The sequence below is a fragment of the Ictidomys tridecemlineatus genome, chromosome 9 (genome assembly GCF_052094955.1).
Source record: "Ictidomys tridecemlineatus isolate mIctTri1 chromosome 9, mIctTri1.hap1, whole genome shotgun sequence".
Taxonomy (NCBI): domain Eukaryota; kingdom Metazoa; phylum Chordata; class Mammalia; order Rodentia; family Sciuridae; genus Ictidomys; species Ictidomys tridecemlineatus.
Window position 1 is genome coordinate 3,426,550 of NC_135485.1, and position 27,724 is coordinate 3,454,273.

Sequence of the window (27,724 nt, forward strand, 5' to 3'; positions counted from 1 at the left end):
ACATGCTGGCCCTGGAGCACAGCTGAGAGGACCCAGCCTCTGTCAGGGAGCGCCGTGTGGAGGACACTCAGGCCCAGGAGCATGTCCGGGAAGAGCAGTCCTGGCCCTCTGGGGCTGTGCGAGGGTGGCCACGCCACGTGGACCACAGGGAGGCAGAGGTAGTGGGCTTTCCATCCCTGCGCAGACAGCTTAGGGGAGGAAAAGTGCTAGGCTCGGGTTGCAGAGGCTCCAGCCCGTGCTTGTGGCTGGTGGTCTGCCTTTGCCTCTGGGCCTGGTGAGGCGGAACGGCATGGTAGGAGCGCACAGTGAGGCAGCTGGGAAGCAACTAGGGTCCCAACATCCTCTTCAAGGGCACACCCCAGTGACCTGACTTCCACAGGACCCGCATCCCAAAGGTCTACACCCTCCCAGGAGCACCGGAGCCTGGCGATCAGCCTGTAGCATGTGGCCTTGAGGGACAATAGTGCAGACCATGGCAGGAGGCCAGGCAGGCTCCCTGGAGTTGTGGGAGCCTGAGGCTGAATCATAAGAGATGGGCTCTGTTTGACTGGGAGGAAGTGTGTGCTCCCCCCAGGAGACCCTGGCCCTGGAGAGGTGGCGGAGGGGATAGTGGAGCAACTCTGCTGAAGATGCTCTATGTTCTTTCCCGTGGGAAAACTAGGAGGAGACAGAATACAGACCTTGGTATAAAAGCTTTTGCAGAGATTGTAGGATTTTGCAGGTTCTGGTTTGGCGGTACTGCTTTTTAGTGCAAAAGGAGAATTTGTCGGGTTCAGGTTTATGTGCATAGTTGAAACCTGGTTCCTTTATTTGGATCTGTGACTGGGAAAGCGCAGAAGTCACTTTGCACCTGTGAGGGAGAGGTACTGGGCAGGGCTCTTCACATCCTGTAACCACTCTGTTTTCTCTGTCACTGCCTGGGTGTCATCTTGTGCATGTTCCAGGTTAGGAGAGAGGGGCTCAGATTGAGTGGCCCAGCCTTGCGTGCACAGCAGGTGGAAGAACTAGGAGTAAACCAGCTCTTGTTTGGCAGAAAAGCTCAGGAGCTGCTTCCCTAGAAAAAAGAGTCTTGTCTTTAAATCAAGTAGAAATGTATCTTGTCAGTTGAGGATTTGGTCATCACGTGGGCAGGAGGGCATGAAGACCCGCCGTGGAGTGGTCAGAGTGGAAGAGGGGGGAGCAGGGAGAAGCTCTGGGCGGAGCGCTGCTGGGTCCTGCTCGCATCTCAGAAATCACCGGGAGGAGAGATGCCGCGAGCCCTCTGGCCGCCTCCTCACTTTCTTCTTCCCTGTGCCGTCCACTCTTGAGACAGCTCGGGTGTGGACGCAAGTCACCCTGCGCTCTGCACATGAGGCATCCGAGTAGCAGAGTGCCTGGGGACACATCCTGCTTGTCAGCTCCGGGCCGAGTCCAGCCCAGTGCGACTGCAGGGCATCTGCGGAGGCTGGTGCCCGGCCACTGCCCAGCTCTCTGGGGCTGGCGTTCCTTTCTGCCCAGAAGCAGCTTGGCTTGGCTCCCGCCGCAGTGTAGATCCAGGAGGAACAGGTGGCTTCTGTAAGACTTGCCTGCCGACTTATGGGGACGAGAGCGCGTGAGTTACACAAGCATGTGGTTCTTTTTCCTTATTCACCTCATGTCCCGTGACGGGCCACACCTGGACGTGGCATGAGCTTAGTCGTGATGGAGAAGCCAGCAGGTGGCCATGAGGGCTCTTTGTGCCAGCATGGGGACCATGGGCTGGTGATTCCTACTCTCCACCTAAGTTGCAGAGAGGCCCACCGTAGCGAGTGCCCGTGGTCACAGCCCTCTGTGTGGTGAAGGAGTTTGGGTCAGATGCTGGCTCGGGCATCTACCGTGCAAGGTCTCGTTTCCTCTTAATTTAGCCGTAGTCCTGCAAGACGGGTCACCTTGACGCCTTCCTTTGTGTTAGTCAGCTTTTCATCACTGTGACCAAAACTCCTGACAAGAGCGACTTAAAAAGGAAGAGTTTCTCTGGGCTCACAGTTGCATAAGTTCAGTCCCAGGTCAGCGAACTCCATTTCCCAAGCCGGAGGTGACAGACTATCCTGGTGGAAGGGCATAGGGGAGGAAAGTGGCTCAGCTCCTGGGACCCAGGAAGAAGGGAGGGAGGGAGAAAGGGCAGGGGAGAGAGAGGAAGGACAAGATGTTTTCCCCATGGGCCCACACCCAGTGACCTGCCTCCTCCAGCCATGCCCCTCCTGCCTCCAGTTACCACCAGTAATGCATTCAAGTTATCAAGCCATCACATGAATTAATTCACTGATGAGGTCACGGTGCTCATAATCGGCTCACTTCTGAACATTCCTACTTTAACACCTGAGCTTTGGGGGGACACCTCATATCCACACCATAATGATGAAACTGAGGCTCAGAGAAGTTAACTGTCTCCTCCATAGCTGCACAGCTCGTTCCTGAGGGTCTGTCCTCATGTGTCTCTGGCCAGGCAGCAGTGTTCTCAGACCCTCCCCATGAAGAGCCTCTCTGCATTTTACTCTGCCCTCTGTTCAGAGGGCTGAAGCCTTTAGTAGGAAAAGGAGCACTTTGAGAAACCTTCCTTTGTGCATCGGCTTCCTCCAGCCTTGCCCCTCCCATAATCGCCGCCTCCCTCCCAGGGAGCCTTCTCGTGGGGTCGGCTGGCTCTGGCTGTCTGCCCAGCTCTTGCCTTCTTGCTGGAGCCCCCTTCTCTCTGCGCCTTTGGGGCTGCCCTCTCTGCTGGCCCATGTGGCACTGCCCAGTCTCTTCTCCAGCTTGACTGCAGCCGCCTGAGCTGAGGTCGCTGCCCACCTGCCCGTGGAAGCTCCGTCCTTCATTCCTTGTGGCTCTCGAAGCTGCTCACTCCACCTCATCTGCCTGGGGACCCTGGTTCATGCCCAAGTCTACACTGTGCAGGGCCCTTCCCAGAGCAGGAACTCTAGCGCACTGTTCTGCTCTGCTGCCCTGGGACCCGGGACAGTCCCACCGGGTGAGCCAAGGCGTGAACACGTGCAGACCTGCGTCTGTTCAATGCCAGGGGCTCCTGGCCCTCCAGCTTCCCTGCACACCGTCGGCCTTGGTCTGTTCACCCTGGTCTGGGCTCCGTCCTGAACCTCTGCTTTCCACAGGTGATCAGGGAAGCCTACAGTGGCTGCGGTGGCCCTGCGGATCCCGAGTGTATTCCACCGCCCAGTGCCCCAGTACCCAAGGCAGAGCTGGAGAAGGTAAGGGTGCGTCTCTCCAGGAACCGGAACTCGTGAGTGATTTGGGTGTCACTCCAGGTGTTTGGGTTCTCTTAAAATGTCTTTTTATTTTTAATTGAGACACACTAATTGTATATGTCTGTGCATGCTGTGTGACCTTTCAACACTAGTAGACAGTGTGTAACCATTGAGTCAGGGAAATTGGCATGTCTGCCACCTCAGACATTTGGTATCTTATTATACTGGGAACATTCAAATTGCCTGCAAGCTTTAATAACACTGAGAATTTCAGGGTTGCAGTTGGAAAACAGATGCAGTCCTGCTTGCTGTCCTTTTCCGAATCTGCTCTGGATAAGGCTCCAGGGCCTTGCTGTGGACGAGCTGTGGAACCTTAGGGGGTCTTGTGCAGAGCCACGGAGCTGTTGCCTATTGTGACATGCAGCAGGCACTTCACAACCTGCCTTCCCCAGGGTCTAACCCCTAGGCAGAAGGAGCTTACCGCCCCTCTGCTTCTGCCAGTTTTCTTGCTGGGAGGAGTGCAGGGTGTAGCGGTCGGCGTGTAGCCTGTTGCCTGTGCACGCCTTCTTGCCAGAGGTGGGGGGGGCACCCTGTAGTGCCACGTTCCTGCTCTGATGTCCTTGGTCTGCACATCACTGTGACTGTTCCTGGCTCTGGCCGTGGAGTCATCCCTTGCAGTTGTGTCCTAGGAGCGTCCCAAGCCTGCCTGCCAAAGCCCCAGCCAGGGGACGAGCGGATCCTCCTCTCTCCTTGTGTTAGGATTCTCCAGAGATGCAGAACTGAGGGGTGTGTGTGGAAAGAGGTTTGTTCAGGGGTGTGGCTCCCACAGCTATGGCGGATGCAAGTCCTGATGTGCATCCTGGCCACAGCAGAGGCCCAGGAGTGACATGCAGGCTGGCCCCTGGCCTCTGCTGCAGCAGGCCCTCTAGCTCAGGCAGGAGGCTGGTCTTTTCATCCTGTCCAGCCTTCCCATGATGTGTGAGGTCCACCCACATCAGGGGGACAGCCTGCTTATACGAGTTCACTGATTGGATCACCCAGAAACGCCCCCCTTCCAACCTGACACACAGTTAACCACCTGGTATTTTAGTAGAACAGCCTGTTGCTTTGTTCCTGACTATAAACTCTTACTGTATAATAATACTGAGAAAGTTCAGGGAAACATAAATAGCAGGAAAAAGTCACTCAAGTCTGCCCCTCTCCATGCCCTCCATGGCATTCGCAAGGTTTCCCTATGTGTGCTTCTTTTACACTTCGGATGATCATATGCAGTCAGGTTTCTTACACGCCTTGTTTCCCGCCTGCCTGAATCTAGCTGGCCGGCTCCTAGGTTTTGACATTCATAACAAGCAGCAGGGTTCTGCAGTTTCATCAGCTGGATGTGACGCTTTGCCACCTTCTTATCACTGAGGTAGCTGTGCAATCCACTCTCCCCACAACTATCCCATTTTTCTTTTTTCTAGACTGCTTAAATAACGTGGTAGTAAGACCTTTTGCATAAACCTCTGCTGCTTCTCTGCCTGTTACCCGAGCACAGATTCCCGGGAGCTGAATTATTAGACCATAGGAGGGAGCTCTGCTAAGTGTCTGATTCCCAGGGCTAATCCTGTCGCTCTCAAAGATGCCATGGGTCTCACTCCCGCCAGTGCCTCCCAGCTCCTGGTGCACTCCCATCAGAACTGGTGACACGCCTTTTAGCTTGGCCTCTGGGCTGCTGGTGTGTTCCTGGGCAGCTGCAGGTCTGAGAGCAGGGCAGTGCTGGCTCTGGTACTTGGAGCACTTGCCGGGTGCACAGTAGGAGCCTGCTGCATGCCACTACTTTCGTTACCAGAGTTCTTGCTGGTTTCCTTTGTGTCTGGCTGGCCAGTCTCTGTGGCTCTGGGGGTTAATGTGGAGGACCGGAGACACCCATTTTGGAAGCTATTCCTCCTCTGACTCCACAGGTTCTGAGGAGGGACGGAAGGGTCCAGCTGCCACACTGTGGAGTCCTGATTATGCTCATTACGTCAGGAGATCAGGCCTGAAGTAAACAAGGAGCCAAGCCCCACTGGGACGTGTTTTATTTTGGTGCTGAGGATGGAACCCAGGGCCCCAAGCTTGCCAGGCAAGCACTTGACTGCTGAGCCACACCCCCAGCCATGGGAGGTTTTGATAGTAATTTCTCTCTTTCTGGTTTGTTCTGAGTACATTTGTTACAAGTAAATACTTGACATTTACCCGATTATTGGCAAATGACAGGGAAAAGATAGATGAGGGATTATTTACTGCTGCAAAGAAAATATGGCTTAGTGAGTAATCCTTATACTTTTTCATGACTGTAAGAAAAAGTGATTTGAGTGGAGGGCAAGGCACGCACGTGTGTCAGTACACCAGAGCCACGGAGTGGTTCTCTTGGTTGTTTGCATTTTGAAGCTTCTGCAGCTGCCTGACCAGCAGGTCTGTGCTGGAGGGAAGCCCCGGCTCTCTGTGCAGAGTGGATCCCACCACATCTGACTTCCTTCCAGAGGCTTCTGACAACCCATCAGCGTCGCCAGAGCCGTGTGGCCTCTAGGAGCAACCTAACCCTTTGTGTCCTTACAGAAGCTGTCTTCAGAGAGACCCAGCTCAGATGGGGAGGGTGCTGTGGAGAATGGCATCGCCTCGTGCAACGGAAAAGAGCAAGGTAAGCCCCACCTGTGGCCGAGTGCAGTCTGGGGGAGGCAAGGGTGGTGGGCATGCAGTGACCATGTGGTGGTCTGGGCTTCAGCTGCAGACACCTGCCTGCCATGGGTCATCTGACAGGAGCAGGGCCCTGTGGTCAACCTCAGCCAGGGACCACCTTCCCATCCTGCCAGCCCCAGCCTGGGCAGTGCCCTTGTTCATAGTGCCCATGTGTATTTTGAACTGATGATTCCTGCCAGCCTGCTTCCTTGCTAGATCTATCGCTGAGACGGATTTGTACCAAGGAGGGGCTGGCATCTTGCTTGAGACCTTTGGGGAATGAATGGGACCTCGAGTGGCTGCCCCAGCACTACTTTTGCTTAGCCATATGATCAGGAGCAAGTATTCCCTGCATGAACTTCAGTTTCCCCATCTTTAAGACGAGGAGGCCAGAATCTGAAGTCTTTTTTAAAAAGATTTTCTGAAAAGATCTTTTTTTTCTCTCTGCTGATCCTCCTTTCGCTCCCTTATTTCTGATTGGCATGTTCTATGTATATGTGAAGGAGAGATTCCCCTTGGTAACAAGGAGGACCTGAGATACCCATTTGAAAGCTGCTGTGCCTCTGGCTCCCCAGGTTCTGGGAGTGATGGAGGGTCCAGTGCCACCCACACTCCCCAGGCTGACAGCATCCTGTTGGTGCTCAGTGGCCCGGAGACCAGGCCTGCAGTAAACAAGGGACCCAGCCTACCCTCCCGTGACAGGGTTCTGTCAGAGTCAGCCCGTGATTCGCCCCTTTCCCTCTCATTCTCCACGTCTGTCATCCATCACCCCATATCTTTAATACCCGATTTCTCCCCAACTGCTTTCCTTTCCTTATTTTGCTCTATCGTCCATATATGAGAGAAACATTTGACCCTTGACTTTCTGAGTCTGGTTTATTTCACTTAGCATGATTTTCTCCATTTCCACCCATTTACCAGCGAATACCATCATTGCATTCTTCTGAAAATGTCTTTATTTCACCTGCATTTACATTTTAAAAACCCTGGTAGAACACATACACCTTAAGAGCAGCCAGTGTGACGATCTGTGTGCATAGTTGATGGCATGAAGCACATTCTCACTGCTGGGCAGCTGTCTTCATCCGTCCCCAGAACCGTTCCATCTTCCCAAACTGAACTCTGTTCCCGTTAACCCTGGCTTTCCTCCCTAGTGCTGGCACGTGCAGTGCTGCGTCTGTCTCTGAGTTCTGTGGCTCTGGGGCCTCGTGTGGGTGGAGTCACCTGGGCTGTGTCCTGTAGTGACTGGCTGTTTCACTCAGGGTGTGTCTTTGTGGTCAACCCAGAGTGTCGCTTGTGTCAGAAGTTTCTTCCTTTTGTCACATCGTCATCACACACTATGGGGGACCGGGTGTTGAGCACCCCCATGTGCACACGTTAGAATGATGTAATTTGGCCAGAGTTCCTCTGCCTCCCTCTGGCCCCTTGCTCTCCTCTGCTGAGGTCCCTTTCATTCTCATAGATCCCCACTTTCCTTTCCTCTCTCCTCTCCAGCTTCCACGTGAGGGGAGCATGTGACCCTGGGCTGTCTGGGGTGGGCTGTCTGATGTGGGCTTGTTTGGCTTTAACATGATGTTAAAGATGTTTCCACCTGTTTTCCGGTGTCCTTTCTTTCTAAGACTGTGAATTCCATCCTAGGAAAGCACCAAATTTTGCACATTTGTCCAACGGTCAGAGCACCAGCCGGCTCCTGCTCTTGGTGCTCCTGAGCAGGGCCTCTGGGAACAGTGTGCAGGTGTGGACGCCGCTCTCTCCCAGCTCAGCTCTGCCCATGGCCTGCAGTTCTGTGTTGGCAGACGTCTCTCAGGCATGGAACCATCACCACCGTCAAGACAGGACGCTCCTGTTCCTCCAGATGTCCTGTGCGCGCCTTTGAGCCACCTGGCACTGCTGAGCTGCTTCCTGCCCTGCAGGTGGACCCCCTTCTGGGTCCCTCACCCCAGTGCCATCTGCTTCCCTGCTGAGGTGGTGAAGATAGCTGCAGGGGGCGGTCTTCTTGGGGTGGCTGTGCACGCTGGGTCTTCCCCTTGCCACTGCAGAGCCGCTCTGGCTGTACTAGGCAGGTGGATCTGTGCCTCTTGCCCCTTGGGCACTGATCCCAGTGTGGGTTGCCAGTCAACGTGGAGTCTCGCCAGCCTCAGTGTTGTCCCTTCTGCTCTGTCCGGTCCCTTCTCTGTGTGGAGTGTGACTGTGGTTTCCCTAGTGACTGGAGAGGGCCGAGCAGTTTTCCTGTGTTATTGGTGGTTGCTGTGACTCTGTGAGGTGTCTTCTCAGCCATTTCTCCATGTTTTTATTGGGTTATTCACTCTTATTGAGCTTTGAGGGATCTGTGCTTGTTCTGAATGCAAGTCCTTTGTCAGGTGTGTGTTTTGTGCAGCTTTTCTGCTTAACTGGCTTTAACGTCCTAGGAGTATGCCTGGACGTGAGGGTCGTGACTTGTGGTCGGGAGGGACGCCTCCCTCCACAAATCCAGGTGACTCTGCTCTCCCAGAGCCTGTGACCCAGCTGCCCAGGTGCCTTGTGTGGCCAGTTGGAAGCAAGGGTGCCCTCTCTGGTGAGAGGCCAGCCCACAGCTGTAGCAGCTGGGCTTGAGGACCCTGGTGCCCTGCCGTCAGGACGTTGGTGCCACCAGGTTCTCATCAGAAGCTTTCGTGGTATGCTTTTGCACGGTGGCTTACCAGCTGGGTCCCCTCTGTGAAGCTTCTCAGTGAGCGTGTTGTCTGTGTCCTCCATGGGTGCTGCCTGTGATCAGGACCTGGAAAGCGGTCTGAAGTTTTCCCTGAAGTCGAATGACCTGCAGCCTCCGTGGTCCAGCTTAGCTGTGTTTTTGTTTGCTTTTTGTTTTGAGGCTGGTCTAACCATGTCGCCTAGCGTTTTTCCCTACTCCTGCGTCCAGCCGTCTCCTGGCCCAGCCAGGACCGCAGCCCACCACTGGGCTTGGCCCCTGCCCTGCTGTTGCACTCCGTGGACGCTGCTTGGCTGGTCTTTCTCCGTCTGTTCTTTCTTCCCCGATGCACCTGAGGGGCACATGGATGGAATGGCGCACCTGTCTGACACGGGCAGGGGAACACCGGCTTCTCCTGCCCTCCTGTCCCTTTCTCATGCCCTTCTGGCCTTGAGACTCAGACAGCCGCCTGCTGCAGACACTTCCTTTTGCCCAGCAAGGTGCTGTGGGTGTGACTGAGGAAACGGTCACTAGAGGGGATTAATGGCCCAAATACACCCCCCCTGCCCTCCCTCCACTCCTGGCTGCATTGGGAGCTTCCAGATGAGCCTCCCTCACTGGCCAAGTGTGGTTTGCAGACGTCTCTGTATAGTTGCCTGAGTGTGAGCATCTACCCTGAAGGTGGCACCAGACTTGGTGGTCGGATGGGGCGCCTGGCTCACTCTCCAGCTCTTCCTTCAGGGCAGAGCCTGGTGTTTAAGACGCCAGTGTGTGTGGCTTGTGGTGACTGGGTCAGCATCCTGTTGACACCGTAGCTGATGTGAGCAGGGAAGATAAAGGTCCCGGGGCAGTGCATAGGGAAGCAAGCACATCCCCAGCCTACTCTGCCTCCCTACGATTTTTCCCTCTGCACGTGGGTCGGGGTGGACTCAGTGAGTCCGTAGTCCGATGGCACTGTCCCACCCTCTCCCACCAGCCTAGACAGCAGAGCGCCTAGGTCCCCTTCTGTGGGATGACGGGGAGCTGCCTGGCTTTGTGGGTTTAAGTGCACAGAGTGACCTTGCTTCCATTGTCTCGGTCACTCTTGCACCCACCTACCTCCACACCATCTGGACCCTGCACTTCACCGCTGTGCGTCTTCAGTGAGTGGGGAATTCTGGTTTGTAATTGTGCTAAATTCTGCCTTTTGTTTGCTAAGTGGCCTCACGAGGTTCTTGATAGTTTTTTCTCATATCCCTACACACTTTGGCTTTTCTTCCAAGGATGGCCTGACTTCTGTCTTTGCAAAAGTTAAGCAGTAGGTATTGAAGGAACCACAGATGTTAATTATTTTCTTAGGTCTTTGTAGTCAGAGCCCAGCAAGCTCTTTCCCAGCAGAGCCCATTAGTGTCATTGGAGTGACTGCGAAACCCCAGGCTGATGAGACGGACAGCGAGCGCTGTGCCAGGGAGAGTTGCCTACTCATGCTCTGCGAGCCTGGGACAGGGTGGGTGCCTTCTCGGTGCTTTGCTGACCTGGGCCACATGTCTTTGTGGAGCTCGGCTGGAGTAGGTGATGGCGCTGGATTGTCTGCGGAGTGTGTGAGACAGCAGTGTGGCCTGCAGGGCATGTGAGATGCCAGGGTGGCCTGCAGGGTGTGTAAGACAGCATGTGCCTGCAGGGTCCGTGCCATGGCAGAGTGACTTACAGGGCTATGAGATGGCAGGGTGGCCACCCATGGTGGCTTTCCCTTTTTGTTTGGTCCAAGTGACATGGAATGATAGCCTCTCCTCCCAGGTCGCAGGTGGCCACCTTCTCTTTGTGTCCTCACACGGGCCTTCTTCCGTGCCCTCACCACCAGGATCTCACTCCGGGATCAGGGTGGTCTCTCCTGATGCTTCCCTACAGGCCCATCTCCCCGTGCTGCCCCTGGGGGTCTGAGCTCCCTGTGACTGGGGCACACTCAGCCTGCAAGGCTGGGTTCCCAGTGGCTCTGCTCACTGTGGCACACCCACATGGCTTGTCACCATCCTGGAGAGGGACTGAGGAGTAGTGCCAGTCCCACTGGGTCTGAGGGCAGGTGTGAGCGGGGGAGGGCCAGGCCTGAGGTGGGAACCTGCGTGATGCCCCCCGCCCTGACCACCTCACAGCGGGCGGCAGAGGAGCAGCAGACGACTGCCCGTTCCCATGGAAAGGTCCCGGGGCAGTGCATAGGTGGGTGGAGGGAGCCACAGGCTCCTAGAGGGCTCCTCTCTGCCTTGTCCTGGGTGCTGTGTGCTTGCTCCTTTCGGGGGAGGCAGGAGCCGTTGGCTTTCCTGAGGTCCTGAAGGGTGGCTGCCCAGAGGCTGACCAAGGGCAGGGTGGGGTGCTTGGCCTCCCTGCAGCACAGGGGTCGGGCTGTGCTGAGGGTGGCTCCAGGGAAGGCCTTTTGCCCTAGCAGGTGCATGGTGCCCTTAGGAGACTGACTGGGCCAGCCCACCCTTCCCGAGGACTGTTGCTCAGCCCTGGGTCCTCACATGCCTGTTCCGAGTGCTGCCTGACCCCCGTCCCTGCATTTCTATTAGAGGTCATGGACAAGGCCTGGGGGTAGAGGGGTGTAGGTGACTGAGCTGAGCAGGGGTAGGTCACCAGCCGGTGGCCAGTTGCCCCTCTGTGGTGGGGGTCAGTGTGGAGAGAGAGCTGCCCATGTCAGAGCTGGCTGGAGCCTGTCTGTGTGGCTCTGCTGACACTTTCCCACCTGTGGGTCCAGGTTTGCCAGGTATTTGTGTTTCAGGAGAAGCTTGAAATCTTTTTATGCTAAATGTTTGTGAATTTGTATATTAACCTGATGAAATAGAGCATCCCAGCTGAAAGGCAGGCGGCGGTCTAGGGTCTGGACAGGGCAGAACAGAGTAAGAGGGCAGGAGGTGCCCAGGGGGATCCGGGTCCCTCTGCTCCCTGCAACCCGCGCTTCGCCTGCTCCCTCCGCTCCGCTGCCCCAGGCCCGCAGCCCGCATCAGCAGCTGCTCCTCTTGTGGGCAGCCCTTTCCTCTGAAGTCGGCAGGACTCCTTCCTTGTTACTGAGCACTCGGCCTGAAGTCCACCACCAGCCACTCTCCCACAGGGCCCTGTGGGACCTGTGGGTCCTGGGGTTCCTGCCACTGTTTGGTGCATGTGGACACTTGTGTGTGCGCAGACGTGCTGCTTATGCTGGACACACGTGTGGCTGTGTGTCCTCAGCCCTCTCTAGGGTGCAGGCTTCTGGAGAGCAGCTCTGTGTCCTGCTTTGGCCACAGCATCTAGACCCCGGTGACACAGAGCAGGTACTTAAGCGTGCCTGATGAGCCCAAGTGAGGGAAGAAGACACGAGGTGATTTAGGCTTCATGTCTACTTTTTAAAGTTAACATCCTCAATTAAAACAAGCTTTTGTTGACAGTGAAGAGGAAGAAAAGTTCCAAAGCGGAAGCCAAGGGAACCGTGTCTAAAGTCACTGGGAAAAAAATTACCAAGATCATTGGTTTGGGCAAGAAGAAGCCATCCACCGACGAGCAGACATCGTCAGCCGAGGAGGACGTCCCCACCTGCGGTGAGCCTGGTGCAGCGCCCTGCGGGAAGCAGTTTTATTTATGTTAATGGAAGGTTTTTCAGGGGTTGGGATGATTGCTAAGGTTCTTTCAAGAGTCAGATCCCCAGCTCTCAGGCCTGTGAGGTTGTCCCACGACCCCCTCCAGCAGCCTCAGGCTAGAGCACACACGGGCTGCAGTGGGCAGAGGCGGGAGGGCAGAGAGGGTGGCGATGGAGTTAGACCAGTGCTCTCCTGTGCCAAGGTATAGAATCACACCTCGTCATAGTGTCGCAGGTCCCTGGCCGCCCGACTGGCCCTTCCCTCTGGCCCCATCTCTAGACAGCTGCGTCTGTCAGGGTGGGATTGAGCTTGTGTGTTCAACAGTGGGCCAGAAGGCCCTGCCACCATGGCTCACGTCTAGGAGCAGGAGAGGGGACAGTACAGGGAACTGCAGAAGTGAGCTTGCAACGCCCAGCTGTGGTCAGTAGTGCTGGGCCACGGCAGAGGCAGCCAGGGCCTCCCAGGACGTCATGTGGGCTGGGCCAGCCAGGGGCCAGTGGAGGCCTCCGGGAAGAGGAGGGCTGACTGTAGGCAGCCCAGCCAGAAGAATGCCTGGCTCTCCCAGGAGAGCAGCTCCCAGCTGAGAGGTGGTGTTTGCCTTTCCTGGTTGTGGTGCTGGGCTGTGCCCAGGGCCTGCTGCCTGCTGGGTAGGGAGTAGGGCTCTAGCACTAGCTGCACCCACCGGGCCCTTTGCCTGTGGTAAACCATCACCATTGGTGGGCCTCCACTCAGCTGCTGCTGCTGGGCCCTCAGCTTCCCGCCTCCCTTCACTTCCTGCTGCCCGCCCCCTTCTCCCCTCTCCCTCCTTGAGCATGTCACATCCAAGGTCTTGGGGGTCTTTGAGGGTAGCAAAAGGGCAGCATGTGGGTCCTGCCCCGTGGGCCCAAGCTGGGCCATGAACACGGAGGTAAAGGTGCAGCAGCTCCCACGTCTTTTGCAGAAGGAGCACCGCGGTGGGGCAGGAGCAGGAGGGAGGGTGGGTGGGGACCAGGCAGCCCCCTCCAAGCTCCCCCGGGGTTCTGGGGTGTTGGCTGGTGTCAGCTTTTCGTGGACAGAATGCAGCCCTCTGGGCGGCGGCTGGGAAGGCCTCACAGGGTTGCAGGAGCTGTCGCCATGTGTCCCGTGGGAGTGGGAGCCACAGCCTGTGAGGTGGGTTGGGAGACCGATGACGCTGTGCAGAGACGGTGCCCAGGAGTACAGTCCTTGTCCTTGTCAGGGCTGATGCAGACAGAAGCCGGGCGAGGGACACTGCCGTTCTTTCTATCCACAAGGAAAGAACTTGCCTGGATCTGCCAGGTGGGGCAGAGCTGTCACTGGGGGTGGAGACTGGTGTACAGGCTGGCAACGCCATGCTGTCCTCTGGGAGCACTGGGGAATTTCCTCTCCCATCAGCCCTTGCTTGCAACAGGATGGGAGTTAGGGGTTAATTGTGTTTGCAGTGTAAACTGCTCTAGGTCAGTGGAGGAAATAGGAATTCTTTTGTGAAAAGCAGTTACTAATATGGAAGGCAACTCAGAGACTGTAGTCCAAACTCTCCTTATGCAAATGAGAATATTGAAGCTCAGAGAGGTTGAGTGACTAACTGCAAGTCACACCGCTCATTGAGGGCGGAGCTGGCTCTCTGATTTAGCTGATTCCTCATATTCTGCCTTTTCCCTCAGCTTTCTTGTCCAAAAGAGCTTGCCACTCATAGGACTCCTAATGAGTGACCCTCTCTGTGTAATTAGACGCAGCATAAACCTCACTGCCGGCCCTTTCTTGGAAGTGCAGCTGATCTCCACTGAGCAGGAGGAGCATGTGGCCCACGCACCAGACTCCACCACCCTGCTCGGTGTGGCTCCTCTCTGTGAGATGCTTCCTCTGGTGGGTAGTGACCACGCCAGGTTATTTCGGCACAGCTGCAGGGTTTCAGGCAGAGGAGAGTGGCTGGATCTGGGCCCAGGGACCAGCCCTGCCAGGCGGGCGGAGCCTCTTCAGCTGTTGTGCTGCTCCCAGGAGGCCGTGCCGAGTGGATAGAAGGGCAGGGAAAGCTCCCCAGCGCGGGAGACTGAGCCAGCCTCCCCTCCTCTCTGGGCACAGCCTGGTCACTGGGACTAAGGCACTGCAGGGCCTCTTGGAGGCAGGGCTGGTGCTCTTCAGTGCTCACAGGAAGGGCCGTGGGGACCACAGCCTGCTTGAGCCTCCCCACGTGGCACCCTGTGGCTGCCCCAGTCCCATGTCTCCATCCTTCCATGACACCCACGAGTGACGCGTGGTTAGCAGTGGTCTGGTCAGCTCTGTGCACGGCCACTCAGACAATGTACCCAAGATGTGCTCAGGCCCCTAACCAGGGCAGCTCTGTTCTCTGCCTTCCCTGTGCCTGTGCGATTGAATTCTTGGCTCCTTATAAATTAAGCTCTAGCAGAAGTGCCCCTCCATCCCCTTCCCCCCCTCCCGTACCCAGCTGTGGTTCCACCCTGCTTCCTGCTAGGCCCCAGGTAGATGTTGGACCTCACACCATCACATCCTCCTGTGCCAAGACGCCAGAGCGCCCGCTTGCTGCCCGCGCGGTGCCTCAGGGGCCTCCTCAGCCTTGCGTCCAGGCTCTGCTCTTCCCAATTGAGACTCAGCCCTGCTCTCCCCTGCGCACCCTGCTCCCAGCACCTGCAGAGGAGAGCGCTGAGACGGTGCGGTCTGCATGGGTTCCCTGAGCAGCCTGCCTGCCCGGAGCCTCAGCTGCCCTGACTGTGAAGTGGGCCACGTGATAAATTCCTTGGTTTTCACAAAAGCCAAAGAAAAACACACAGAGCCGCAGCCCACACCTGACTTGAGCGCTGTGCCCACAGCTGCTCACAGAGCTGAGCACCCGCATGCAGCATGGAGCCACACAAGGCCACGGGAGCCTGCGTACAACCAGGGGCCAAGCTGGCACCCTGCACCCTGACCTCCCCAGGGTGCCAGCACAGGGTAGTCTGGGTTGAGCCTGAAGGACTTGCCAGTGAAGGACTATATAGCACTTCCAGTGATGGCGTTCGATGGCCGATCAGGAAAGCTGGGACTTCTCACTTCTTGTCACAACCCCCTCCATCTGAGAGCCCTGTGCTGGGTGCCTGCATGCCCATTCCTCAGCCCTGGCTGGGGGGCAGGCTAGACGGAAATGACCCTTGGTGTTGGCAGAGCTGTGCCAGATGTCTGCAGTCTCTGATTGTGCTCAGGCATTTGCAGCAACCCAGCAAGCAGCTGCATTGGATCAGAGGCCTCACATGTGAACAAAGGACAGCGGCCTCTGGCACAGGCACTGCTGCTTCCCTTCCTAAAGAGAGTGGCAATGAAACGTGGCCACCTGTGAGAGGTGGCCCTGCCTGCCTCCTGCAGCTCCAAATCCAACAGCCCCTGGCCCTGGCCAGAGACGCCAGGCTGAGGGACAGCTGGCTAGGGGAGGGTGTGTGGCCACCTCTGCCCACGCTTTGGGATTCTGTTGTTGTCTAATTTCATACCTGGAAAGTTGATTTTTAGTTCTGATGAAATCTCAGGCACTCTTGCCACGGCACTGAGAAGTTTCCTTTGGAATTTGGAGAGAAATAATCTGAAAACTTTAAACTGGAATTCAAGTTTTTAAGGTACAGCGGCACACCACCGTGATGTAAGTGGAGCAAACGTCAGCAACAGCCTGAATTTCCTAGGGAAGGTTTGCCATGTCCGCAGTCCCCTGGAGTCTCAGCCTCTGGCCCTCACCCAGGGTCTGGCCTCCAGGCCCGGGCTGCACTTTGGTGCCCCCTGGTGGTGAACGTCTGCTCCAGCTCAGGGTTCCTGGAGACGCTTTCCTTCCCACCCTGGTCTGATTTTGTCAGCCAGGCTGGGTGTTAGGTTGGAAGGGAAGGGTACTGGGGGAAGGGAGACTCGCTCTGGTTCCAGACCCGCTCCATGGGCTTTCTGCCATTTCCAGTCCTGGCCTCTTCTCTATGTCCCCACCCAGAAAATGAGAATTCGGGGCTCCCCTTTTAAGAAAGCGGGGAACCCTGGGCTGCACGGGGAGGTAGTTGCCAAACACGAACATTTTTCCTTGGGGCTTTCTGTTTGTGGGAGGGCTCCCCTGTTTTCTGGGTCTTTTTCTTTTCTTTTTTCCCCCCTTTTTGAAACTGAATAAACCCAAGAAAGGTGTTAAAATATGGCAGCTCCTGGGAAGTCTCGCTCCAGGCATTCCCTGTGTGCCTGAGACGTGGGGACTACACAGGACCAGGGTGCCGGGCCAGGTCCTGTCTAGGAAGAAAACATTGCCACAGTTACCAAGAATACAAGGTCCAAGGCATGATGAGGATGTGGGGAAAGGCACACTCACACATCGCTGGTGGGACTATAGATTGGTCCAACCACTCTAGAAAGCTGTGAGGAAATTCCTTAAAAAAACTAGGGATGGAATCACCATTTGACTCCATTATTCCACTCCTCAGCATATAACCAAAGGACTTCAAATTAGCAAACTACAATGACACAACCACATCAGTTCACCATAGCTAAGCTCTGGAACCAACCTAGGTGCCCTTCAACAGATGAATGGATAAAGAAAATGTGGTAGATATCCCCATGGAATATTACTCAGCCACAAAGAAGAATGACTATGATAGTTGCTGGTAAATGCAAGGATCTGGAGACTGTCATGCTAAGTGAAATAAGTCAATCCTGAAACAAAGTTCAGATGTCTCTCTGATATGCAGATGCTAACCTACAACCAAGTGGGAGGAGATGGAAGTTCATTGGGTTAGACAAAAGAGACTGGAGAGAGGAAGGGGGGATGGAAATAGGAAAGACAGTGGAATAAATCTGACTAAACTTTCCTATGGACATGCCTCAGTGAATCTCCACATCATATACATTCACAAGACTGGGATCCTAATTAAAATAAGGCACATTCCATCTTTGCATAAATATGTCAAAATAGACTGTACTCTCATGTGTAACTCAAAAGAACAAATGAAATTTGAAAAACTTGAAAAAAAATACGATTGCCAGAGGGCACATGCCTCTCTCTCTGAGTGGTAGATGGGGCTCAGTGACCACAGCTCCTGCCCACGTCAAAGTGTCGAGCCCAGGAGGAAGCAGGCGCCCACACCGCGAGACCCCCTTTGGAGCCGTGGGCTTTCAGAAGGAGTCCTGTCCTTGCCGTGAGCAGGCCCTGCGGCCGCCTGTTCACTGCCAAATCCCCAGATGAACGTGTGGCCTCTGGTTTCTCTGATCACGGCTCCATGCCACCTTCTGCATCTCAGCTGGGCCCCCACCTGACTGGCCTCTGAGACGTATCTGTCACATAGACTGGAGTCTCCGTGGCCGTGTTTGCTTGCCTCCTGCAGGTATGGGGTCACCCGTCTCTCCAGGTCCCCCTGAATGCGTCTCAGCCTCAGGTCCCTCCCGAGCACAGGCCCCATGTGTTCTAGCAGCTCTGGCTGCAGAGTGACAGCACCCTAGAGCTCAGGGCTGATTCCGAACAGTCATCCTGTGCCTGTCACCCCCACGCGCAGGCAGCGGTCAGCTTGAGAGGAGGTCTTGCCATGAGCACTGTCCTTTCCGTCCACAGCTCCGGAGGCTCACAGCGCCCCTACGAGTGATGTCCTTGCACAGAAATAGAAAGCACCCCCCAAGCCTTTGGAAAGGCATTTTGAAAACCACGATTAGAAAGAATTTGTGTTGTTTTCTTAACACCTTTGAGCCAGGCCGTGTGCACGTGAGCACGCGTGAGCGTCTTCGTGCGTGTGCATGCAGTGATGGTGGAGCGGCAAGAGCAGGATCCGGGTTTTGTTTCTTTCCAGGCTGTTCGTCAGCATCTTATGAGCCCTTTGACTCAACTCTCTAGTCTTCAAGGAGGGGCAGCAGTTTCCCAGCATTTGGAGGGGCTGGAGGTCACAGCAACTCCTGGAGTCTATTCCTCAGGCTTCGTTATTTTTAGAGAAAGACATCTTGTGCTTATAACAATTGAAGGTTGTTCACATCCCATATTTGAGGAGTTTCTCTTAAACAACGGGCTACTGCCTCGCAGGTGGAGAAGCAGCAGGAGCATTCCCGTGTGCACTGCGCCTCCTGGCTCCGCCCCCGCCCCTCACAGCCACGTGCATCTCGAGCCAGCTGGAGGAGGGTGGGGAGCACTGTGTCCCTCACGGCCCAGGCCGTGAGTGTCGTGCCCTCTGCTCTCCACCACTTGCTGGAATGTGTCCAGGGTCAGGAAGTGCCCACCTCTGGGCCTCCTGTTACAAGTTTCCATGGTGTGTTCCCTCATTGTCCCCCTCCCGCCTTCCCACGGCTGCTACCCTGCTGTGGCACCTGCAGCTGTGTCCTTTTGCATGTCCTCCCTGTGGTGAAGGCAGCTTGTGTCCCCATTTCCTTCCAGCCATCCCAAGCCCAGGGGCTAAGCAACTGTCACATTCTCCAGATGACTTCCAGATTCCCAAATAGGCCTCAAGCACCAGGACCTGTTCTGCGCACCAGGACGGGAGACGTCTGGGTGTGGCTCTGCTGTCCTCGTGGGGGACTCGCTGTGTGGTGCACCAGCTCCTCCTGTTGAGCAGTTTGTGTTAGAGCTCTGCCTGTGAGGGGCGTGTCCTCCTTCCTGGAGGCTGAGCTCCCGCGTCTCTTGCAGGCTACCTGAACGTGCTGTCCAACAACCGCTGGCGGGAGCGCTGGTGCAGAGTGAGGGACAACAAGCTCGTCTTCCACAAGGACAGGACTGACCTGAAGACCCACGTCGCGTCCATTCCCCTCCGTGGCTGTGAGGTGATCCCAGGCTTGGACTCCAAGCACCCGCTGACATTCCGGCTGCTTCGCAATGGACAGGAGGTCGCCGTGCTGGAGGTACGGTGTTCTGGGGCTCGCCATGGTTTCCCTTCCTTGTCCCTCCCAGTGTCCTCCCGTCTGGCAGGGCTGCCTTTCTGTCTCTGATCCCTCTTCTTCTCGGTGGCTCTGTCTGCGATCTGGACAAGGCAGCAGCACAGAGCCAAGCTCTGCCGGTTGAGCAGCTCAGGCCTGTCCCTGGTGACTTCTTGCACATGTTTGCACAGAAATTAAACACAGAGCTCCACAGAGTGGATGGCTTTTCTCCTAAGTGGCCCAGGAATAACTTGTAAGATTTCCCTTAAAACCTTTTTCTTGTTGGGCGCGGTGGCGCATGCCTGTGATCCCAGCATCTCCGGAGGCTGAGGCAGGTGGATTGCGAGTTCAAAGCCAGTCTCAGCAACCGGGAGATGCTAAGCAACTCAGTGAGACCCTGTCCCTAAATAAAATACAAAATAGGGCTGGGGACGTGGCTCGGTGGTTGAGTGCCCCTGAGTTCAATCCCCGGTACCCCCCCAAAATAAACATTTTTCTTCTGACAATGGGCTGCCTTTGCAATGGTAGTGTTGAACTTGTCCTTTAAAAATTCCTTGCGGAACAGGCATTTTGGGGCCACTTGTGGCCATGAAGATAGGGCCATGAGCCAGTGACACAGGAACCAAGAACACCTTTGAGTTATAAACGGACTTTGTATGCATTTTATTATTTGTTTGACTCACCAGCAAATGATATTTGTCCATTTACCAAAAGCAGAAAAAACATAATTAAAATAATACCTACATCCTCAAAATGTTCATTTCTGAAAAAAATTGTTTTTCCTTTGTGACATTGACTTATTTTCTACCCCAATTGGTTCAGACCTTGTTCCCCTCCTTCCCCCGCTGGCGTCGTCACAGCAAGAGCCCTGCGTGGGGAGGGGGCCACCCGGGCACGCTATGTGCCTGTGCCAAGGCTGTCGAGGTGCAGGATTTCCAGAGTCTGGGTGAGCGTGTCTGTTGGTCAGGAGCAGTGAGGCTGCCTCGGGCCTGCAGAGGGGCTGGGGGTGCCAAACGGGGTGCCAAAGCCTAAGTGGCTAGTCGGGAAACGAGCCAGGACCAGGAGTGAGGTGCCCCATCAGGCGGTCAGCATGATCTTGAACTTCAGGTGGAGTTGGTTTCAGGGACTGTTTTCACAGAAACTGCTTTATTTTTTTGGTACTGCTCAGAAACAGATGGATCATTGCTTTTTGCCACAGGTTCAGTTGCCCCTAGTTTGAGGCAGGACAGGCCAGGATGCCTGGCTGCGTCCCCTGCTGGCCACTCCTGCAGACAGGCTTTATCCCTCAGGAGGCAGGTCCAGTCCTCGCTCCTCCTCGGACCTTGAGCCTGCGTGGGCTGTTCTCTGTGGGTCTGTAGAACGTCGGTGCCCTCCTAAGCACAATGTGGTCTGAAGCCTGTCGGGTGGTGGCGGCCCAGAGAAGTTGAAAACAGGCCAGGAGGCCATCTTCCCAGGGTCGGGATGTGGGTCTTCTCCGAGCTCTGGCAGCAGTCCCAGGGTGGTGGCGAACCCTGAGCAGAGTGAGAAGCTGGGCTCCGTGTCCAGTGGAGGGGGCCTGGACGGATAGGGCCGAGTCCCGGGGTTGGTGAGCAGCCCCTCTGCAGGCCCTGAGAGAAGCCAGGCGGCACACCTTCCAGATGTGCAGGCTCTGGAGGAGGCTCAGTCCTTGAGAAGCAGGAGGGACTGAGTCCCCAGCATGGGGGCAAGAATGTGAAGTCTTAGCAGTATCACTTAGAGTGACGGGAACAAAGCACCACAGCACCCCAGGAGGAGCAGCTGGCCCTGCCTTTGCCAGTCACCAGCTGCAGGCCAGCCTGCGAGGCGGCACTGCGCTCCTCCAGGGCCACTTCCTTCTGTGTTGAGGTAACTCCGGGTTTGCCGCGGCGTTGCAGGAGCAGCACAGAGTGCCCGAGTACCTTCCACCCAGTCTTCTGTCCGTGTATGGGGTCTTGGGAAGCCTTCCTAGCCACCCCTTTATCTGTGAGTGCTTGAGGGTGTGTTTGCCAAAACCAAGGGCTATCTGCCCCCCGAGCAACAGAATGACTCTGAGATCAGGAACTGGCCGCACACAGACCTCCCGTCCGACTCCTAGACCTCAGTCGGACTTTGCCAGCAGCTCTGATGTTTGAGGGGCAGAAGGAAGTCCACCTGCACCCGCTGCCGGGGTCCAGCCCCTGACTGCTCTCACCACGGTGGGGCTTTTGCAGGGCACAGCAGGTCCCTCCTGTTAGGCATGTCTGCTGCCGCCTTGTATAGGAATAGGGGCCCACCTTGGCAGGAGCCCTTGGAAGTGGCGACATCCCACAGTGCGTCCCATCAGGACCGGCTCAGCTACCTGGGTTCATGTGACCCGTGTAGGGCTCCCTCTCGTGAGATACTGCCATTTTCCTTTGTCTTCATTAATTATCACGTGGGAAGGTCCTCTGAGGTGTGTGTCTGTGCTGTTATTAGTGGATTGCACCCACTAATCTTAGAATCTGCTAATGACTTGCCTGAAACAGTCATTATGACGACAGTTGCTAAATGGTGAGTTTTCAGTTCCATTGTTCCTTCTGGATTTCCCCTTACTCCAACTCATCATTACTCATTCATTCAGCTACCTTGCTGTGTGGGTGGCCATTCATCGACTGCTCTTCGTTGGCTTGTTTACTTGTCTGATTTGCTTGGGTGGTGCTGGGATCCAGCCAGGGCCTGGAGCCTGGTAAGCAGGTGCCCTACTGCTAAGCCATGCCCAGCCCCACAGACTGTTATTTTAATTAGCCATGGTAGTCCTGTTTTATCATGATTAGTTTTGGTCAAATGCCCTGCACACTGGCTCCTGTGTCCTTTGCTGTGCCCCTGTAATGGAGACGGTGGTCCCCGCCATCCTGGGCCACTTTCTGTGTGTCGCAGCAGGGGGTGGTGCTTTCCCTGCCCAGGTGGGCACATCCCTGCAGAGGCCTCAGTGCCTCCTAGTGGAGAGGGGTGTGAGGAAGCCAGGGCTGTGGCCGGGCGGGCTCGCTCCTATTTCTGGGCCCTTGAGTAGACACACTCAGGAAATAGGTGTGCATGCGCAGATCATAAACACGCTCATTCATACATGTTTATGTGATACATTGACTTCTTTTCTACCCCGATTGGTTCAGACCTTGTTCCCCTCATTCCCCCGCTGGCGTCGTCACAGCGAGAGCCCTGCGTGGGGAGGGGGCCACCTGGGCACTGCTCACACATCTACACACCCATGCCCAGAACCATGCACCTACATGTCCGTCTGATGTATTATTTTAACGGTGAGATCATGACTAGTACCTCCGATGCCAGTCCAATACCACAGGGTTATTTTTTTAAGGACTAAGAGGAAATTTCATAAAATGGACCATGAGGAAAATGATGAGTGAACCGTAGTGTAACAGTACCTGTCAGGCCCTAGGCATTGTGTTGAAGGACTTGGCAGCTCCTCTGTAAAATACAAGGAGCAGCTAGAGAGTGGCCGAGGCTACATTGTTGCCAGTGGTGGAGCCAGGGCTGGCAGGCTCAGGTGAGCTCTCCCACCAGCTGCCCCTCAGCCCAGTGCCCGCTCTTTCTTGGTTTTTTAGAAAATTTTTTTTAGTTGATGGACCTTTATTTTATTTATTTATATGTGGTGATGAGAATCGAACCTGGTACCTCCCACATGCCAGGCAAGTGCTCCACCGGAGCCCCCGCCCCACCCCGCACCATTGCTTTCTTGATATAGATTTTGTTTGGAGAAGGACTAAAGACCTACAAAGAGAACGAACTGGAGTGTTGGAGTCAGTTGATCTTCATCCACCAAGCACTGAGCACCGTCTCTAGCACATAGCTGGAGTTCCTTCACTTTTCTTAATAGCCTCTCTGGTCCTGGTCAGGAATGATTTGTTGTGTGGAAAACATCAGTTACCAGCCAACATGATCAATCTCCAAAACACCTTCTTCTTTACTAATGGCTTTTCCTCCAGAGAGGTTTTTGTTTGTGGTGTGGAATATAATTATAAAACCCAAGCTTCTTTAAGCTCAATTTATAGGTCTTCATTTAAAAAAACAATTTTTAGATTTCTTTTTAAATGAAGCATGGTGGTTCATGCCTATAATGCCAGAGGCTTGGGAGGCTGAAGCAGGAGGTTCACAAGTTCAAGGCCAGCCTCAGAAACTAAGAAAGGCCCTAAGCAACATAGTGAGACCTTGTCTCAAAATAAAAACTAAAAAGAGCTAGTGATATGCCTCAATGATTAAGTGTTCCTGAGTTCAAGTTCTAGTACTGAATAATAACAATAATAAAATAATAGTAGGGGCTGGGATTGTGGTTCAGGGGTAGAGCGCTCACCTAGCACATGCAAGGCCCTGGATTCGATCCTCAGCACCACATTAAATAAGTAAATAAATAAAATAAAGATATTGTGTTCAATGACAATTAAAAAATATCTAAAAAATAATAATTACCATTATTTATAAAAAAAATTTTTTTTCTTTAACATTCAGTTAACTCATAGGGTTTTGTTTGTTTGTTTGGGGAAGTACTGGGAATTGAACCAAGGGCCTTTCTACCACTGAGCTACATTCCTTTTATTTATTTATTTTTTTAATTTTGAGATAAGGCCTCACTAGGTTGCTGAGGTTGGCCTCCAAGTAACCTGGATTACAGGTGTGTGCCACTGTTACGGAGATGGGGCCTTTTGAGAAACTGAGGCAGTGTGAAGACCCCTCTTCAAGCCCTGATTCTTGCCATCAAGTCAGAAAGATTTCAGACATTCACTCAGAGTAGCAGGCCTGAGTGTCCTGAAGGGGTGGGGAAAGGGAAAGGGGAGGGTCCTTTCAGAGAGGAGAGGGACAGTGTGCTTCTCCTGCTCTCCAGGTTGTTGGGTCCCAAGGAAGTTTCCAGAGCAGCCCGCCCAGGTCCTCCTCGACTTGTAACTGACAGCAGGATGACATCAGACTTTCCAGTTCCCCTGTCAGCAGCTCTAGGCCACCTGGCCATGCTGACCAATTCTGAGTGGATTCTTACCAGTTACACTTTCTTACCAGTTTATGGTTAGGAGGTTCTGTCCTTATCTCCCTGAGTTTCAGGATCAGGTCACAAAAATCTGGGTCTCTCCCATTGACATCCCGCAGTTGACAGGTAGTTTGCTGAGGAATGTGATATATCCGGTCCATGAGCCAGGCAGGGCTGCAGATAAATTGCTTCTTAGAAAAGAAAGCATGTGGGGGTCGCCACAGCAGGCCCATGTTATAGGATTATTCTCTTAACCTCCTGCTCTTGCCATTCACACCTGTCTGTCCCCTACCACCACCGTACCTGGCTCTAGTCAACTCATAAATTAATAACTGAACTCTCCCTAAGCTTTAGATATTCTGACATATTTAATTAGTCAAATTTTATTTAAAAATGTAACATAACTGATTTTCTAAATTACTCAACAAGGATAACTTAAATTTTTAATGAGTATAAACTTGAAGATATATTTCATTCTTACAGATTAAGCAATTCAGGTGGGGGTGGGGATTACAAACGTCTTACAAATGGCACATTCAGTACAGCCTGGCAGCTGCAAAACAGAGTGGCACTGCAAAACAGTCGGCCGTAAAGTGGGTTGAGTTTTAAACCCTCTAGTCCAGAGACCCAGACCACTCCAGGCCACAGGAGCTGGAGGGCAAGGGGCAGAGCCATCCACGAGACTCTGAAACCGCTCCCTTTAGCTGGGACTGACTGAGTCACATCCCTGTCTTCGTCATGACACCTGGGCCTTTCGCCCAAGTAAGCAGGAGCACTTCAGGACCAGGCCTGCTGCCTGCCTTCTATGGCTGTTTTGGAAGCCCTGCGTAAAGGTGGCCTGAAGGCCACGCCAGGCGCCCCTTGGGTAGACTCCGTCGGTGCTCCTTCACACTCTGCCTTTGGTACTCGGTGTTGCCTTGCCTTCCTGTCCTGCGGTCTCTCTGGATGCGGTTTTCAGAATGGAGGAAGGGTTCACCTTCAGTTCAGTGAAGCACTTTTCTTCCCCTGCAGGCCTCTTCTTCTGAAGACATGGGCAGGTGGATTGGGGTCCTGCTGGCTGAGACGGGGTCGTCGACAGACCCCGGAGCTCTGCACTACGACTACATAGACGTGGAGATGTCTGCAAACATCATTCAGACGGCCAAGCAGACCTTCTGGTAAGACCCCGCCCGAGGATGGTGCTGGAGCTAAGCGGCTGCTTTCCCTCCTCTTCCCCTCCACCTGGGCTGCCTGAGTGTGAAGACCAACAAACGCACGCCCTGAGGCGTGCGCTCTTTTACTATGGTAACCCTGATTTTGCTGGGCATTTTTATCATTTTAACCCTCTGGGACTTCTGCTGGATCAAGGGTCGGCAAACTTGGATAAAGGACGGCATGGTAAATGGTTCTGACTCTGCGGGCCCCTTAGCTCTGCCGTTGTAGTCAGAGCTGATACACCAGTGAATGGGGAGGCCGTGCCACCCACAGAAGTATTGCAGAAATAGTCAGCGGGCTGGGTCTGGCCTGTGGGCCTTCTGCAGACCCCTGTGTGGGTTCTCTCCATAGAACTGACTCTGCATCACTGGAATGAAGACCAGGATATAAAGCCCTCACTCCAGTGCTTTATGTAAATTCAAATTCTGATTTTATCTGAAGTCTAAATCCTGTCTTTAAAGAAGTGCTGTTGTGTGCTGAGACATTCTTCTGAACCCTGAGTATTTCCTTGACATAGTGATGGCAAGGAGCTCTGTAGCGGCAGTTCTGGGTGTGCGTCCAGGCAACTGCAAGGCTGCAGAGACTCTCCTAACAGTGCGGAGCTGTGCCTGTCCTCCCACGCTGCTGTCACATGGGCTGGTGATGCAGAGGCAAAGGCGGGCAGGCAGCTCCTCTGCACTGTGCTCTCGGCATTCGTCCCTGCCCCTTCCCCTTGCTCAGCCAAGGAGACACTGGGTTCCCTTAGGGTGTCCTTCTCTGTAAGGCCAGCTGGGAGACTGTGAGCTCCTGTCTCTTATGCCAGGGCTGCCCTGGGAGGCCCTGTGGGGCCACGATGCAGAGCCCTGTGGTGGACTCCAGGGGGCACTCTTCTCCAGCAGAGTCGTCAGTGGATGGCTGCCTTTTAAAACTGTCATTTTTCTTGAAAAGGCAGTAGGCAGGCCACCGTGACTTGCAGACCTGGCACTGCAGGCGTCACCCCAGGATCAGGTGGTAGCACATGGCTGAGACATGCCCTTGCACATTCTACCTGGCCATGAGCTCAGTGGCTTTTAAGTAGGCAGGAACCCTTCTAAAGAGATAGTAGCAAAACCCGGTGTGATAGTTTTGGTGGTTTTGAACAGTAAAGTGTCACCAGTTGAAAGATCTTCATGAGGGATGCCAGGCGAGAGGCCACCCATGTGCAAGACGAGCCAGTGCCCTGGTGTCAGGGCGGTGGGTCTCCTGATGGCATGATTTCTGTTCCACAGAGGGAGAAAGGCAATAATATATTTTGGAAAAGGGCCAGAAAAGAAAAAAATGACAGAGTCTCCCAGAAGATGCATCCCCAGGATGTTAGGGATGGTAAAGGGCTGGGGCGTTTCCCCTGAGGGCCTAGTTTCAAGTGAATGACACAAGGACATGTTGGGAAGTTTTCTCCTGAACCTGTTGCAAAGTGTGCCTGGTCACAGACCCCCGGATGGCTGTCCCGAGGTGAGGTTGATTCTGGCAGAGGGGAGCTGTCCTCTGCAGGCGCCTTCTCCGGGTTCCCGCATGTTGTGTCCTGGTATTTCCTATGGGCTTTGCCCACTTCCCCTTTATATATGGCTGAAAATCATCACAGAAAGAGTAGTGACCAAAGACGTGATCCTAATGCCTGTCCTTGGCCCCATGTGCTGTTTGGCCTGGAGTTTGCTCCCTGACCCAAGTCCCTCTCTGTAACTTTGGGGGGACTGTCCAGTGGAGGAGGTGTCTGCCACCTGGGACATTTCTGTGTCTGTGACCTTGAGTTCGGATACTCCCCGTCCTGCCAAGGGCTTCCTAAACCATCCTGTGGGTTCTCCTCATTCAAGGAAGGAGGGCTGCTGTCCTCCTATTATCTGTGCTGACAGGGCACCAGAGGCCAAAGCCACAGACCAGTAGGAGAGCCCCTGCCATGAGGGGGACACTCATACTTGTCACTGAGTCAGTGTGCAGCTGTGCACATGCAGCTGGGCTTCACGCCACCTGGCACCACTGTTTGTCCCCACTCACAGGAAGTGTCCAGATCACCTTGACACGGTCAGACCTCAAGGGAGGCATTCCAGTGAGAGATCCTTCAATGTGTGCTTAAAAGTCACATCTGCTCTTGCAGATCTCCGAGATTTTTGTATTTATCTTTTCCTATGCATCGTATTTTCCTACATTGACTTATGTGTATTTTAAGTATAGATTACTTGTATCAGTTTTTTATGAGTGAAGGAAAAAGACAGGTTAGGTTTCCTGGAGAGAGCCTGTGTGCTGGCAGGTGTGTGTCCAGGCGGCCACAAGGTCACAGCGATTTTCTGAACAGTGCTAAGCCGTGGCTTTCCTCCCACGCTGCTTTCACACAGGCTGGTGATGCAATGGCTGCCTTTTGCCCAACAGAGGGCAGCCACGTTCCGCGAGGGGGACCCACGGGCCTGGGCAGGTCCCCCACCGGCTTCGGAACTTGCAGCCTAGTTGGCTTGGGAGGCACTTTCCTTAACCCTGAATTTCTCCTGCTATTTTTCATCTGGTGACCATCAAGATCCTATGAAGAAAATAAAAT

General features: G+C 54.4%; 1 protein-coding gene across 4 annotated transcripts in view; it reads left to right on the forward strand.

Annotated features, from left to right (window-relative positions):
- The window catches only part of Afap1 (actin filament associated protein 1), a 130,344-nt gene that overhangs the window by 83,042 nt on the left and 19,578 nt on the right, over nucleotides 1-27,724 (forward strand). For 3 of the 4 annotated variants that reach the window (XM_040292705.2, XM_021722125.3, XM_013355898.4), the window contains exons 7-11: nucleotides 3,123-3,218; nucleotides 5,796-5,877; nucleotides 11,976-12,125; nucleotides 18,772-18,983; nucleotides 24,997-25,142. In XM_040292705.2, coding sequence (XP_040148639.1) covers nucleotides 3,123-3,218; nucleotides 5,796-5,877; nucleotides 11,976-12,125; nucleotides 18,772-18,983; nucleotides 24,997-25,142 — 686 coding nt within the window. The remainder of the gene's footprint in view (nucleotides 1-3,122; nucleotides 3,219-5,795; nucleotides 5,878-11,975; nucleotides 12,126-18,771; nucleotides 18,984-24,996; nucleotides 25,143-27,724) is intronic. The other variant, XM_078020967.1, reaches the window with a different exon arrangement.